A 15,566-nucleotide genomic window follows, 5' to 3' on the forward strand; every position below is an offset into this window, starting at 1 on the left:
CCCGGCTAGGGTGGGGTGGGGCAACAGGAGGGGGCGCAGGGTAGACCAAGCTTGGCATCCTCTCCTCCAGGCGCAGGCGTGCTGGTTACCACCGTAGTGGCCGGTGGCATTGCCATCCTGCACCCCTTCACAGCAGCCTCGAGGCCCTTCCTCAGGGACATCATTTTCTACATGGTGGCCGTGTTTCTGATCTTCACTGCACTCTACTGCGGCAGGGTCACGCTGGCATGGGCCCTGGGTGAGTGGCCACAGGACCAGTGTGGGGTCATCCCAGGGCTGATGCGTGGGAAGCATGGGGGCACAGGAGGGAGTGGTCAGCAGGGCACAGAGTCACCTTTGGTTCCAGATGTTGGAAACCCTACTCAAGGTGGCTTGAGCGAAAAAAGGGGACTTGTGGTTCGGACAACCAAAGAGGGCAGGGCAGAGTCGGGGTGATGTTCTGAATTTTCACAATTTCAGGTTTTAACAAGCAGTACAGCCAGGATGCTGACTGTGGCCGTCAGGGTCCCGGCAGCATGTCCATTCCATCCAGATGGTTCAAATGACATGAATGGCGGGACAATTTACAGAGGGTTAAGGAAGCCAACAAGGGATGCTGAGATGCAGAGATACCAGGGACCAGCAACAGTGGGAGCCCCTGAAGGGGCAGAGAATGGGGTGCCTGGAGCCTGCTGAGGGCTACAGGCCCAGACCTGGGACCACCCAACATGAGTGACAGTTATGGAGGGTCACAGTCCCTGCTGGAGACAGGGTACCACAGCAGGGAGGGAGCAGGGAAGAAGCGCCCCAGACCCTCCCCTACTGCCTTCTGTTTTGCTGTCAGGGCTCCGTGGGTGGACCCAGGGCAGCCAGGGTTCAGGTGATGCAGTCTGCAGGGCTCAGCCTCCCAGGCCACAGAGCAGGACACCGACCCTTCACACTTGAATTGTGTCCTAGAGGCCACTGTCTATACCAGGCGTTACACCCACCGTTGACTGCCAGATTGGTGGTGGGGAGGGGGCGGGGCTCCAGGAAATGGCCATTTGCCTACTGGTGCTGGGCTGGGCTTACACAGATAGCCACCGCCACTAGGCCCCAGTGACAGAACTGGCAGCTCTTGTTCTCTGGGCCCTGTGGCCAGGATGCCACTTGGTGACAGCGTGCCCTTGTCTGCAGGTTACCTGGGCTTCTACGTGTTCTACGTGGTCACTGTGGTTCTCTGCACCTGGATCTACCAATGGCAGCAGAGGAGATCCTTGGTCTGCTCCGTGCCAGGTACTCCAGGTAAGGTCTGAATGGAGCCCCCAAGGGAGCACCAGTGGGCCTGGCGCCCTCCTTGCCCTTCACTGCTGCCTTGTGTCTCCTGAGGCCTTTGCCAGTGCCCATCTCCTACTTTTTCTACTCACTTGACCAGGGTCCCACCTCTGCACTTTTGCTTGTGCTGGTGAAGCCTCATCATCACCTGCTTGTCCACGTTCACTGGTTCTTCATGCTGCTGCCTGTTGCCAGGGCACATCTTCAAGCTGTCACCACTTGCGTCCAGGAATGCGCCCCCTACCGTCGGGGTGAAATCCAGATGCTTCCATATACGCAAATACTTGCACACACATATCTGCAAACACACACAAATACACATCCACAAATACATATACAACACGCACATACACAACATATACATATATAAATACACATTCACAAATACATATACATACACAGCCCACACATATATACAAATACGTGCATAGCACACACTCCCAAATACACGCACATATACAATATATATACATACATGCTACATACATGTACACAAATACATGCACAACACACACATACTCAAATACATGTACCACACGCAATACATGCGCACACATATCCACACACACACCTACATCCACAAATATACACACAAATACACATATGTACAAATACATATATGGCATACGCAACACACATATAAATACACGTGCACAAATACATATACACATAGTCCACACATGTACACAAGTTCATATATAAACATGCACACACATATACAAAGACACACATATACAAATATATTCGTAGCGCACACATACAGCACACAAATACAAAGTACATACACATATATACAATTTATTGAGTAAATTATCAATAATTGTCAATAATTATTAAATTATCAAATTCATTCTTTTCAGTAAGACTGTAAGATAGGGCCTATAGTATTAGCGTCTTTTTGGGTGAGGAAACAGGGAAGTCAAATTCTTCCCAGGCCATAGGTACTGGAGAGGGGCAGAACCAGGACTTGACCCTTGTTCCTCAGACCCCAAAAGCCATCCCCCTACCCACAATGCCAGAGGCCACAACTGGGAACCTACAGACCACCTCTTCTGTACAGAAGTGTTGTTTTTTTGTGGTGTGACCAGTGTGTTCTTTTAAAAAATATTAGGCCAAGATTTAAAATGAAAAGATTTTGTTTTAATTTTTAAAATATTTATTTATTTTATTTATTTTGGCTGTGCTGGCTCTTAGATGCAGCATGCAGGCTTCTTAACTGTGGCATACACATTCTTAGTTGCGGCATGCCAACTCTTAGTTGCGGCATGTGGGATCTAGTTCCCAGACCAGGGATCGAACCCGGGGCCCCTGCATTGGGAGCGTGGACCTTCCCTGGTGGACCACCAGGGAAGTCCTTAAAATGAAAAGACTTGATATAAATTGTGACTTCTCTTGAAACATGAGACCATCTGGTCCTCCATCCCTGCCTGGCACAATGCCTAAAACTGAATGGGGCTTCCCTCTTAGGACAAGCTGTGGGTCCCCAGTTTGCCCCAGTCCCCACCACTCTCTGTCATCAGCCCCAACACGTGGAGGTGGGTTGGTTGCAGACCTGATTGGAAAACCAGAATTCCGCCGCCCAGCCTGTTTCACTTGGCCCCATGATGTGCTTGGTCCCTTTCAGCGTGTGAGCCTGAGAACCTTGCACTGGATCTGCTGCCATTTGTGCTGGGCCTCAGCTTTCTTCTCCAGACTCATTTCATACCCCAAACTCCATGCCCCAGCTGTGCAGGGCTACCCCTGTGTCCCTGAAGACGCTATGCTCCGTCTGGCTATCTCTGGGCCTTTGCGTGTGCTGTCCCCTCTCCCTGGTGTGCCCTTCTTCTGAAAGACTTAAGGACTCAGCCTGGAGGGAGCTCCGCAGAGAACCCCAGGTGTCCCTTCTGGGCTTGTACAGCTTTCAGACTCTCCCCAACACAGCCTTTATTTCTCCATTCTGTTATTAATTTGCTTGTATTTCCGTCTGTTGGACTGTGAGCTTCCAGAGGGCCAGATTCTATCTCATTACCTCTCGAATCCCTGGGGCCCTGACACAGGTGCTGGTGACTCCTCCTACAGGAAGTCTACCATGACTTTTCCTCTTCTGCCCTCTTTATCAACTGAGCCTTCAGAGTTCAGCACATATTACCCTGTGCTGTCTTTTAAACCCATCATAGGCCTCCAGGCTGAACAGAAGGGGAAAATGAGACCTGGAGAAGGGCCCAAAGTCACACAGAGGAAGAATCAGGACTAGCACTCCTCACTTGAGAAAGGCCATTTTCCTTTTAGGAAGCCCTTCTTTACAGGACTCAGTCCTCTAATCATTCCCAAGGACTCCCGAGAAAAGTTGCAACTGAAAAAGAAAAATATGATGGGTTCCAAATTCTGAAAGGTAAAAAATTGAAGTCAGTAGGTGTTTCAATTATGTCTTCAAACACCCTTATTCAATTTAGCATTATGGCTGCCTCATTACATTTGAAAATGTTTTGTGAGTTAGACTTCCTCAATCTGTAAGAATTTCTGAGCGGGCAGGGTGATTGCTGAGAAATCCAAAGTACAGAGGGCCTGGACACTTGCACCCTGAAAACTGTCCTGTCCCAGAGGTGCTCTACCCTAGAACAGTGGTGGAGGGTCTGGGTGCCCCAGTTGGCTCATGGGAAACTCCCCTCTCTCTTACAGAGATGCTGTCAGGTTCCGAGGAGGATCGGGTGTCTTCTAATACCAACAGCTATGACTACGGTGAGTCCAGTGCCCTGTGCCTGGCTGGGATGGAGAGGTGGGGAGATGGGGCCATCCAGGTCCCACCTCGGCTAAGCTCTGGGCCGGGTTTACCTGCACCCCTACCAGGCCCTGGGCTTTTCCTTCTTCCCAAGGGTTGGGGGGACTGGTGGGAGGGGGAGGGAAGAGGGTTTCCCGGAGGCTGAGCCAGCCATGGACAGCTGCCCCTCCCACCTTTCACCCCCAGGTGAGGAGTACCGGCCGCTGTTCTTCTACCAGAAGACCACGGCTCAGATCCTGTTGCAGGCCCTCAACCCCCTGAATTACAGGAAATGGAGGACCAAGCCAGTGTACTGGAGGGCCCTCAAGGCGTTCAAGGTAAGGGGGGACTCTGAGCCAGGCTCCTGGCTTCATGACAGCACAGGACAGTTGCCCCTCAACCTTCTCCAGAGCAATGAGGGGAGGGTCGGCCTCTGCTGAGGACTTGATGGGGAAATAGATGAGCTGGGACTTGATGGGGAAACTGAGTCATGGAGCATAGCTGGGGCTCTTCCCCCCATGGAGGAATGAGAGCATCTTCTCAGGGACAGAGAGAGAGGAGATGGGGACCCCTCCTGACCAGGTGAGGGCAAGGAACTGGGATGGAGAGGGAGTGGGTCATAGTGAGTCCAAATGAGGCCGAGATTGCTCTCCTCTGATCCCCACTGCTTCCCTGAGCTAAATGTCTCCTGAGGTCTCGATGTGGGCAGGGGTATCCAGGCTGGTTTACATGAGGCACAACTGCAGCTGCCTTCCACCACCCAGACCGAAAAAGTCAGGGGTCTCACCTCACAGCCCTCCAACGTGGATACCTCTTAGGCCTTCTCAGACCCAGGGGTAGATAATAAACTATATTTATACCCCACAGTGGCTCTGGCTACATCATGACCTTGGGCAAGTCACTTCATCTCTCTGAGCTGCAGTTATTTCCACTGAAAAATGGGTATAATGACAGTACCTTTCTTCTGTAGTGGTTATATTAGTAAGTTATTGCTGCAACAGTGCTGTGTAACAAACAACCCCCCAACATCTCATTAACTTATGATGACAATATTTATTCTTGTTCAAGAGCCTATAAGTCATCTAGGGTGACTCTGGTTGGTGGTTCAGGTCTGCCCCCCATCTCATTCTGGGGCCAGTGGGAGTGTGCTCTTTTCTTGGCAGAAAAGACCAAGGCAAACTCTCCAAGCACATTTTATGCCTCTGTTCACATCACATTCACCAACAGCCCATTGGCCAAAGCAAGTGACATGGCCAAGTTCAACATCAGTGGGACAGGGAAATATATTCTGCAGACTCTAGTCATTTGACAAAGTGTGGGAGTGTTTAATTCTGTTACAGGAAGGGACTGAAGAGTTGGGAACCATATCCAGCCTACTACAGTGATTGTGACAATTTAAATGAACTAATATATGTAAAGGGCTGACTCTGGTGCTTAGCATATAGTAAGCACTCCGTAAGTGTTATCAGTGGTTTAGTCACCGGCTGAAAACACAAGGTGTGGGGTTAGAGCTGCCCCTCTATCCTGGTTTCATATACCCTTCTGTGTGGCTTTGGCAAAGTTTCTTAACCTCTCTGAGCCTCAGTTTCTTTACCTGAAAGGTAGGAAAATTAGACTTCCTATTCACAGCGTTGTCAGGATTAGCAGTTGGGGTGCCGTACTAGCCCTCGGTGTGTGGCAGCGTGTTACAGCAGCAGTAGGAGGCTAATCCCGGCACTTTGGGGCCTGCACACAGTGGGTGCTCTATTAGCAACAGCCGTGTTCTTGAGTAACTGAGCTCAGGGTGGGGCCAGCCGAGCACAGGTCTCGCTGCCTTCCCACACTTGACAGCTGCCCGTGGAGTTCCTGCTGCTCCTCACTGTTCCCGTCATGGACCCCGACAAGGAGGATGGGAACTGGAAGCGGCCCCTCAACTGCCTGCACCTGGTCATCAGCCCCCTGTTCTTGGTCCTGACCCTGCAGTCGGGGGCCTGTGAGTATCCCCTCCCCCAGGCAAGCCCACCTCCCTCTGCCCCATACTCCCGAGTTTTCTTCTCAGCCACACCAGGGGACCCTGGGCCAGAGGGGCCGTCCTGGCACTTAATGTGTGCTTGTGCCATGAAGGACGCCAGTCTCCCGCAGTCTCTTGGTCCAGGCCCACTGGCTCCACATGGAGGCTGGACACTGGTGGCCCTGGGACCAAGTGCAGCCCTCTGGCTCGTTCCCTTGCCTTACACAATTTGCAGACTTCACGTCAAAATCCAGGCCTGGGCTTCTCAAGAAGGTCTGGGCCACATTCCTAAAAGCAAAATCGGCTGGAGCTGAGCAGAGGGGCACCCCCACACACACACAACGCAGGTGCCCACTGAGTGATTCCTCACAGATCCCTCCATAGCCTACTGGGTGACCTGGGTGGGTTACTTCACTCGTTTGTATGACCTGGCCGGTCCCCACTGGCACTGAGTCTTCCCCCGCCTGCCCCAGGCTTTCCTTTTCTGAACTGCTCTGGCTAAAGCAACACCCAGTCTTGTCGGGTGTCTTCTAACTGCCGCTACATAGGTTTTTCCCGTTGTCTGACCTTAGTATCTCATGCTGCCCATTCCTCTCTCTGTCATCTGGGCTCCTGCCCCTCAACCCAGGGGCATCTCCTGGAGTGGAGGTAGGGCTCTGGTAGCAAATGCATGGCTGGCTGTGGCTTTTTTGCTAAAGAGTGTCTGGATGAAAAGCCTGCCAAATTCTCTGTGTTCCTCCTCCATTTTTTGGGAGGACACAGGCACTGAGGGAAGGAGCGCCCATCAGGACACAGTGTGGCCCCAGAGCTGGGAAGGGCGCCCCCTATGGGTACCAGCTGTCTGGTTCATTGTGGCCGGCCTCTCCAGCCTGCGGGCTGGCTTCACCATCCTTGTGGCTTCTTAAAAGAGGGGCCCCCCAGCGTTAGTCATTCAGGAACGAGCTTGATTTGTCTCTCACTCTAAACTGTTATATCTGATACTTAAATCAGCTCTTTTTTTTTTTTAATTTATTGGAAAGGAATCTGTATCACTTGCATCAGTAGGAAACTGGCATCATTTCCAATGCATTTAAGGTATTTAAATTTGTTACAGTGAGAGAATTGAAGAAGGAATCCGTTTCCTGAGATGTGATTCTATGATATTTAGTGTCTTGTCCACCTGCCCCAACACCATCTCGTGGTAGCTGGTCCAGGCTAATGCATTTGTGACCCCGCTTCTGGGCCGAGCACTGGATGGAACCCCCAGACTGTGGGAGCAGCGCAGTTATGCATGATGTACATAGCAGTTTATGGTAAAAATGGGTCATTTTAATACACAGTACTCAATAATCCTGTAAATGTCCCATTAAAAAATGTCAGGGAACAGTTCAAGTAGAATTTCAGCTTTGGGTGCTGATGGTGGAGCTGAAGCTTCTTCCCTGAGTCTTAGGGAGATGTGTTGTCCTTCTTTTCTGGTTTACAAGACCAGAGTAATGAAATATACTACAAAGCCTCTTCATTTTAGGAGATTATTTTCAATGATGCCGATTACTGGTATTAATACTAGAATTAGAAAGAAGTATAAAATAGATGCTAGCTTTCCAATGATGTTGAAGGGGTGTTCTACAGGTTGTCCTCCAATTCATGTTAGTGTTGATAGGTCTGCCACTAGTACTCAGTACAGACACTGACTAAGAGGTCAGAATGTTGGGCTTCCCTGGTGGCGCAGTGGTTGAGAGTCCGCCTGCCGATATGCGGGGGACACGGGTTCGTGCCCCGGTCCGGAAAGATCCCACATGCCGCGGAGAGGCTGGGCCCATGAGCCATGAGCCTGCGCGTCCGGAGCCTGTGCTCCGCAACGGGAGAGGCCACAACAGTGAGAGGCCTGCGTACCAAAAAAAAAAAAAAAGAGGTCGGAATGTTATGCTTCATTGCTTGGATATGTGGAGTATTGGGATAAATGCCAGGATTAAGATTGAAATGACGAGGGCTGGGACTCCTCCTAATTTGTTGGGGATTGATCGTAAGATTGCCTATGCGAATAGGAAATACCATTCTGGTTTAATGTGTGGTGGTGTGTTGAGGGGGTTTGCTGGGATCTCCTAGTAAGTTGGGTGAAAATAAAACGAATATTAGTAGTGCTAGAACTAGTAGTAAGGCACCTAAGATGTCTCTAATGGTATAGTAGGGGTGACATGGAATTTTATCTATGTTGGATGAAATTCCTGTGGAATTATCAGGTACTGTTTCGTGAAGGCATAGCAGGTGGACAGCTGCTAGTGCTGTGATGATAAACGGGAGGATGAAACGAAAGGCAGAGCCTCGTGAGAGAGTGGCCTTATCTACAGAAAAGCCGCCTCATTCATTCGACACGTTCTGTCGAGCATATGGGATTGCCGAAAGAAGGTTGGTAATGACTTCTCCGCCTCAGAATGATACTTGTCCTCGTGGTCATACATAGCCTGTGAACGCAGTGGCTGTAACTGTGAATAGCAGAATAATTCCACTATTTCATGTTTCTAGGAAAGTATAGGACCCATAATATAGGCCATGTCCTCCGTGAATAAATAGGCAAATAAAGAATATGGAAGCTCCATTTGCATGTATACACCGAGTGATTCATCCATCATTTACGTCTCTGCAGATGTGTGTCACTGATGCAAAAGCGGTTATTGTGTCTGATGTATAGTGTATTGCTAGGAACAAGTCTGTCAGGATTTGTAAAATTAAATACCTACTAGAGAACCAAAATTTTATCACGATGAAATGTTTGATGGGGCTGGAAGATCAATGAGTGTGTTGATAATTTTTATTAATGGGTGTGATTTTCAGATGTTGGTCATTAGTGTTCTTATAGTTGAATAACAAGGATGATTTTTCATGTCATTGGACATGGCTAGATTCCATGTAAGAATGATAACATACATTTATTTTGAGTGCTATTTTTGTGATTAGTTTCGTGGGGTGTTCTTCAAAACTTTCACCTATTTATGGAGGACTTGGGTTGATTGTGGGTGGTGGTGTTGGTTTTGGAATTCTGTTGAATGTTGGTGGTTCGTTTTTAGGCTTAATGCTATTTTTGATTTATCTAGGGGGAATACTGGTAGTATTTGGTTATACCATGGCTGTGGCTACTGACCCTGAAATTTGGTTTCTTTTTAACTATTTTTATTTATTTATTTTTTATAAATTTATTTATTTATGGCTGCGTTGGGTCTTCCTTGCGGTGCGCAGGCTTCTCATCGTGGTGGCTTCTCTTGTTGCGGAGCACGGGCTCTAGGCGCGCAGGCTTCAGTAGTTGTGGCTCACGGGCTCTAGAGCGCAGGCTCAGTAATTGTGGCACACGGACTTAGTTGCTCTGCCGCATGTGGGATCTTCCCGGACCGGGCCACGAACCCGTGTCCCCTGCAGGCGGATTCTTAACCACCGCGCCACCAGGGAAGTCCCGAAGTTTGGGTTTCTAATAAGACTGTTTTAGGAATACTTCTCTCAGGACTGATTGTAGAATTTTCAACAGTGCTATATGTTTTAAAAGACGAAGAGGTGGAAGTTTATATAAGTTCAATGGACTAGGAGATTGGGTTATTTATGACACAGGTGATTCTGGCTTTTTTCAGCGAGGAAGCCATAGGAATTGCAGCGTTATATAGTTTTGGTACTTGACGGGTGATTGTTACTGGTTGAGTACTGCTTATCGGTATTGTGGTTATTATGGAGTTTGCTCGTGGTAATTAAATAAAATTATGCTTAGAGTAAGGGTAATGAGGAATGATAGGACATATAGTGTGATTAGACCTTTTTGGTCTGAATCTAGTGTAGAGAAATTTTAATTGAATAAGGGAAGTGGTTTTTGGTAAATCTCTCTCTAGTCAGATTAGGTCTAGGAGAGAAGACGCTGATTTTTGGCTTGTTGATAGATTTAACTAGGGTGGTACGCGGTGTATGATAGTGGGAAAATACCCTACAAGTTTGCAGAATTTGAAGGTGCTTGAGGGGTAATTAAATTTTAACTTTTGTGTAGTAAGATTAATTTCACGTGCTAAAGTTAAAGCCTAGGACAGTCACTGTCAGGGCAGTTAACGTTAGGTAGAACCGTAGGGTTATTAGGGGAACTGAATGTTGCTGGAGATAATAAATCCGGCAAAAATGCTTCCGGTTAATAAGCATTTGATAGAATTAATCAGGAGCGGGTTATTTTCATTGATTAAAGTTAAGGCGGAGAATCGAGGGTAGAGATAGAGAGCCCTGCCTGGGGCGGGGGGGAGGGCCGTGTCCACCAGCCAAGCCTCCCAATCTCACTGCCAACCTCCATCCTCCCTCTCTAGGCCACCCCCAGAGCCATCTTTCTAAAGTGCCACTTTTCACATGTTGTGGTCACTCCTCCACTCTAAGACCTCCATGGCTCCCGCGTGCCTCTTGGAAAAAGCCCATGTCCTCCAACTATCATTCAAGGCCTCTGAGACCCTGAGCCAACCACCTTCTCCAGGCCTTTTTCTGCTATTGATGACACGAACTTGCTCAATTCCTTCCCACCCATCTCTTCCCTCTTCCTGTAGAACCCTTGTGCCCCTCTCTGCTTATGACTCAGCTCACATCCTCAGCATGCCAAGAAGTCCTTCCTGACTACCCCATGCCCCAGCCACCTGCTGAAATTCCTCTAACGCAGGAATGGGGAATACAGAGAAAGGCCCTCTCACCCAGGCGTCAGGTTCCAAAGCCAGCTCTATAAGTAAAAGTCACATCCGTCAAAATTACCCCCTGAAAGTCTCCCACAGTGTATTGTGCACACAATTTTATATATTCAGCCCCCCCGTGTAATCCTTATGCCCACTGATGTTTGTGAGCCCATGAGCTAGACTAAAGAAAGAACAAAAGGAAAGTCCTGTTACGTGTGCCTGGGCAGTTGAACCATCCATTGCCTTTGAGACTAGTGGTGAAAGGATGGTATGTGGAGAATTCTAGCGTGTTCTGCCTGCCTGCAGGGTTTCCTCCCTTCGGTGTTTTTATATGAAGCCTCTGGAACCTTCGTAACTTTATAATGGATTGGTTTGTGGAGTAGACTTCTCAGGAGAGCCAGGATCAGTGGCTAAGGTTGTATTTGACTGTACAGTTCATCTCATGGAGTGATGCCCATCCATTGATAATGCCTGGCTGGAGGGTGCTGTCTTGAAGCTCAGTTGGACCAAAGCATCATGGTTGATTAGTGATGTCTGCCATGGGCACGGGAAAGGATAGTGGTGGTGAGTAGTCTTAGCCATTCCCATCCTAGCTCCACAACAAAAGGCTGGAGAGTGTTTTTCATGTGTCTGTCTTTTCTTTCCAATGTGAGTAGCTTGCGGGCAGGGGCTGTGTCTTTAACTTCTCTGTCTCCCTGAAGTGTCTAGGACAGGGCTGGGCACATAGGAGGTATCTACCCTATATCCAAACAATCGAATTTTATCTGTGGGTTTTATCCATGGGTCTCCCCTCCACAGCATCTCAGTCATTCTTAGGGGGCTTCCAGGAGGAGGCGCCAAGTTGAAGCCACGGAGAGTGCCAGCTCCCTTTCTCGTCCCTCTGCAGATGGCGTCTATGAGATAGGTGGCCTCTTTCCCGTCTGGGCCGTGGTGGTGATCGCAGGCACAGCCTTGGCTGCAGTGACCTTTTTTGCCACATCCAACAGTGAGCCCCCCAGGCTTCACTGGGTAAGAAACCTAGACTCTCCAAGCCGGGAGAGGGGACACTGAGGTCTCCTGGGCAGATGTTCGGGGACAATTTGGCCGCTAATCACTTCCCACCATGACAGGTCTTTAAAGCCACTTTTAAGGAGTTTTGTTACTGTTCAGGGTCCACTTCGTTTGGTAACAGCGTTATTTTATTGCGCTATAAGTCATACACCATACAAGTCACCCGTTTGAGGTATACAATTTAATGGTGTTCATTATATTCAGAGAGTTGTGCAACCACCACCACAATTTGAGAGCATTTTCATCACCCCAAAAAGAAACCCTGTTCCCAGTAGCAGTCACTCCCCATCCTCCCCACCATCCCCTGGCCACCACGAGTCTGCTGTCTGCCTCTCTAGATTTTCCTGTTCTATATATTTCACATACATGGAATCATACAATATGTGGTCTTTTATAACTGCCCTCTTTCCCTTAGCAAAATGTTTTCAAGGTTTATCCATGTTGTAACATGTATCAGTACTTCATTCCTTTTCATGGTTGAATACTATTCGATTATACAGATATAGCATATTTTGTTTATCGATTCATCCATTAATGGACCCTGGGTTTTTTTCCCACTTTTTAGATATTATGAATAATGCTGCCATGACCATTGCTTTAAATTTTTTTCTGTAGAAATAATTCTTTCATTTCTCTTGGGTGTATTCCTGGGAGTAAGTAGAACTGCTGGGTCAAATGTGAACTGTATGTTTACCTTTTTAAAGACCTACCAGACTCTTTTCCACCATCCTAACTAGGAAGCACCTGGGTTCCTAATAATCACATTCCAGTGATGGAGTTGTTTGGTCTTTGGGGGTGTTTTTTTCCCATTCTCTCACCTCTGCAGGATGTTAAAAAAATTTTAGGTAGTTTGTCCAGAGACCTTTTCCTCAGAAGTTTACTTAATTTTTTTCTTTTTTTTTCCTAATTATTGCTTTTAAAAATTCTAGTTTCTATTTTCAGAAACTCTGAATGGATGTACCAGCCCAAAGGAAGTTGAATTTTCAGCCAATTGATTATTTAGAGAAATGGTCTTAGGCAGTGTTTCTTACTAGTCTTTGAAGTACTGACACATGTCCCAAGGTGGATGCACCTTGAAAACATGATGCTGAGTGAAAGAGGCCAGTCACAAAGGACCACATATTGTGTGAGGCCATTTCTATGACATGTCTAGAATAAGCGAATCCAGAGAGACAGAAAATAGGGGAGTGATTGCCAGGGGCTGGGAGGAAGGTTGGGTGGGCTGGGAAGTGACTGATCACGGGTATGGAGTTTCTTTTTCTGGTGATGAGATGGCATTTGGTCCATAGACTAGAAATCTGATGAAAGCTATGGTGAACTCCTTTTTGACAAAATGGTAATATTGATCTAGCATTTTATTGAGCACGTAATATATGCCAGGCTCTAACTGCTTTGCATCTACTAACTCATTTTATGCTCATGACAACCTCACGGAGTAGGTACTGTTATTGTCCCATTTTATAGCTGAGGAACTAAGGCTGTGTCCCTGTTCCCTCCCCCAGCTCTTTGCTTTCCTGGGCTTCCTGACCAGCGCCCTGTGGATCAACGCAGCTGCCACGGAGGTGGTGAACGTCTTACGGTCCCTGGGTGTGGTCTTCCGGCTGAGCAACACTGTCCTCGGGCTCACGCTGCTGGCCTGGGGGAACAGCATTGGAGGTGACTTGGGGCCGGGTGGGCCTCTAGAATGAGCACAGCTACCTCACTGCTTTTTGCTCCTCCAGACAGAATTGCATGTGGGTAGGGGCGTCCAGTGCATCTGCCCTCAGCAGGTGGTCAGTGCCCGTCATTTTGGAGTGACCATCATTGGGCATCTGGGTGGGATGGCCCGGAATGTACCTGAGCCGGGAGGCTCTGTAGAAGCCCCCAGCCTCTTCCCCACTCTCTGATGCATGGACACTCAGTGGCTCCCCAGACTTCAGGCAGGACATGGAGCTCATTGCAGCCAACCAGGAGGAATGTGTCCGTGGGTGTGCGACATGGGTAGGCATTCACTCATACATACAGATATCCTTCTCTAGCTAGAGCTGCCAAGTAGGGCTGCTCAGGTTGTACACTGCCCAAGAGCATCCTGACAAGGGATCAGGGGGCCCAAAGTCTAGCTCTCCTTCCACTCACCTTTTTGGGCCCCTTTTCCTCATTTGCCCCGAGGTACTGTGTGTGCTAGCAGCAGACGGGACATGGGTGAAAGATTGGTGGTGGCATGTCACACCCTCAGAGTTGCCCCTGGTGGAAAAGAGGCAGGTAGAAGGAATTAAGAAGGGAATTGTGTCTTACGGGATGATGTGGCCTCCCATAGCACCCAGCCAGCTAGTGCCAGAGCCAGGCAGACCTTCATCAGTGTTTGTTGACTGAATGACTGTGGGTAGAATGAAGGAGTGAATGAACAAGGAGGGCTAGGGGAAGCCCTGCACACCTCAAGGCCTTCTCGTGTTTCCACGCAGATGTCTTCTCAGATCTCACGCTGGCCCGCCAGGGCTACCCGCGGATGGCGTTCTCGGCCTGTTTTGGTGGCATCATCTTCAGTATCCTTTCTGGGACCGCCCTGCCCTCAGTGCTGGGAGCCGAGGGTGTGCTCCACGCCCCCCTCCACCCCAGATTGGCTTTCACTGGAGCACCTGGGGCAGGTGATGCATCTGCTTGAGCCTCAGCTTCTTCATCTGTAAAGATGGGGATATTGAGAGGACTGATCTCATAGGTTGTTATAAGGATTGAATGAGGTGACAGAAGTGCTTTGCACCTGGCAAACAGCAGTGATGGCAGACATTCGTCTTGTTAGGGCAGAGGTATTATTGGTAGGTGCCCACGCACTAAGCTTGTGGAAGACCCCTCCCTCTTGCTTACAGATGTCATGGTCTGTAGATGTCAGGGTTGGCAAACTTTTTCTTAAAGGGCCAGAGAGTACATATGTTAGATTTTGTGGACCATAGGATCTCTTTTGCAGCTCCTCAACTCTGCTGTTGTAATGTGAAAACAGCCATGGGCAATACATAAACAAATGGGCGTGACTGGGTCCCAATATAACTTCATTAATAAAAGCAGGCCTTGGGCCGGATTGTCCTGCAGGCTTTAATTTGCCACCCCTTGGTCTATATAGAAAAGGCAGGGTCAGGCTGCCTGGGGCTGTGAAAAAGACAGGGCTTTGAATCTCGACAGTCTTGGGTGCCAGTCTTGGGTGCCGGTTTCAGCGCTGCCGCACGCCAGCTGTGTGACCTGTGTGCAGCACGTTTCCTGCTGTCTGTCACTCCCAGTGCTCACTGTGACCCGCTCCTGGCTTTAGGGCTGTGGCTTCTCCTGACCACAGCCCTAAAGCCAGGTTGGGGTGGGAAGGACGGAGCCCTGGCTGGAGCAGTGTCCCCTGAACAACCCCTAGAGGTGGCCCCAAGACATGCTCCGTCACCAGTCTCCCCAGTGGACCGTGGGTGGTCACTTCGCCTCGCATCCCATTTCTCCATCTTACCAGGTACCAAGCGTTTCTGTCACCTCCTGCGATCCTTACAGACTGAGGCAAAATGTGCACTGGAGACTCTCTTAGAGGCGCTAAAACTGGATAAGGTCTCCTCAGGTAGGGTGGCTTTTGGGGAGAGGGGGGAGCACAGCCAGAGGTCAGAAAGAAAGCCAGTGGGCTGTGTGGTCGGGGTTATGCGGCGTTATGTTCTTGCAAACTTCCTGAGCTGGGCTGCAGATATCCTGGTGGGCGTGGGGCTGGGCTGCCTGCTGCAGATCTCCAGGGGCCACGTGGCGGTGGAGGTGAGTGGCCAGATGCTTCTGCAGGGGCCTCCTCATAAAGCTCTCTTCTCCTCCTCCCCTCTCCTCCCCCTCCCTCCTCCTCCCCTCTCCTCCC

General features: G+C 49.2%; 1 protein-coding gene and 1 long non-coding RNA gene across 7 annotated transcripts in view; one reads left to right on the forward strand and one right to left on the reverse strand.

The window, feature by feature from the left end:
* SLC8B1 (solute carrier family 8 member B1) overlaps positions 1-15,566 on the forward strand; it is a 31,325-nt gene that overhangs the window by 11,732 nt on the left and 4,027 nt on the right. For 2 of the 6 annotated variants that reach the window (XM_027124644.1, XM_027124645.1), the window contains exons 8-16: positions 71-238; positions 1,156-1,263; positions 3,952-4,011; positions 4,238-4,368; positions 5,861-6,002; positions 11,562-11,683; positions 13,228-13,381; positions 14,167-14,247; positions 15,408-15,472. In XM_027124644.1, coding sequence (XP_026980445.1) covers positions 71-238; positions 1,156-1,263; positions 3,952-4,011; positions 4,238-4,368; positions 5,861-6,002; positions 11,562-11,683; positions 13,228-13,381; positions 14,167-14,247; positions 15,408-15,472 — 1,031 coding nt within the window. Of the gene's footprint in view, positions 1-70; positions 239-1,155; positions 1,264-3,951; positions 4,012-4,237; positions 4,369-5,860; positions 6,003-11,561; positions 11,684-13,227; positions 13,382-14,166; positions 14,467-15,185; positions 15,288-15,407; positions 15,473-15,566 lie in introns of those variants that run through there. The other 4 variants (XM_027124646.1, XR_003436703.1, XM_027124648.1 and 1 more) reach the window with 4 other exon arrangements.
* On the reverse strand, positions 11,892-14,250 carry LOC113629822 (uncharacterized). Its single transcript, XR_003436705.1, has 3 exons — positions 14,139-14,250; positions 13,841-13,948; positions 11,892-13,361 (listed from the first exon to the last, which is right to left on the reverse strand). It is a non-coding gene; the product is annotated as an uncharacterized LOC113629822 (long non-coding RNA).

The sequence above is a fragment of the Aethalodelphis obliquidens genome, unplaced genomic scaffold (assembly GCF_003676395.1).
Source record: "Aethalodelphis obliquidens isolate GAN/ISIS:26980383/991018 unplaced genomic scaffold, ASM367639v1 scaffold28, whole genome shotgun sequence".
Classification (NCBI taxonomy): Eukaryota; Metazoa; Chordata; class Mammalia; order Artiodactyla; family Delphinidae; genus Aethalodelphis; species Aethalodelphis obliquidens.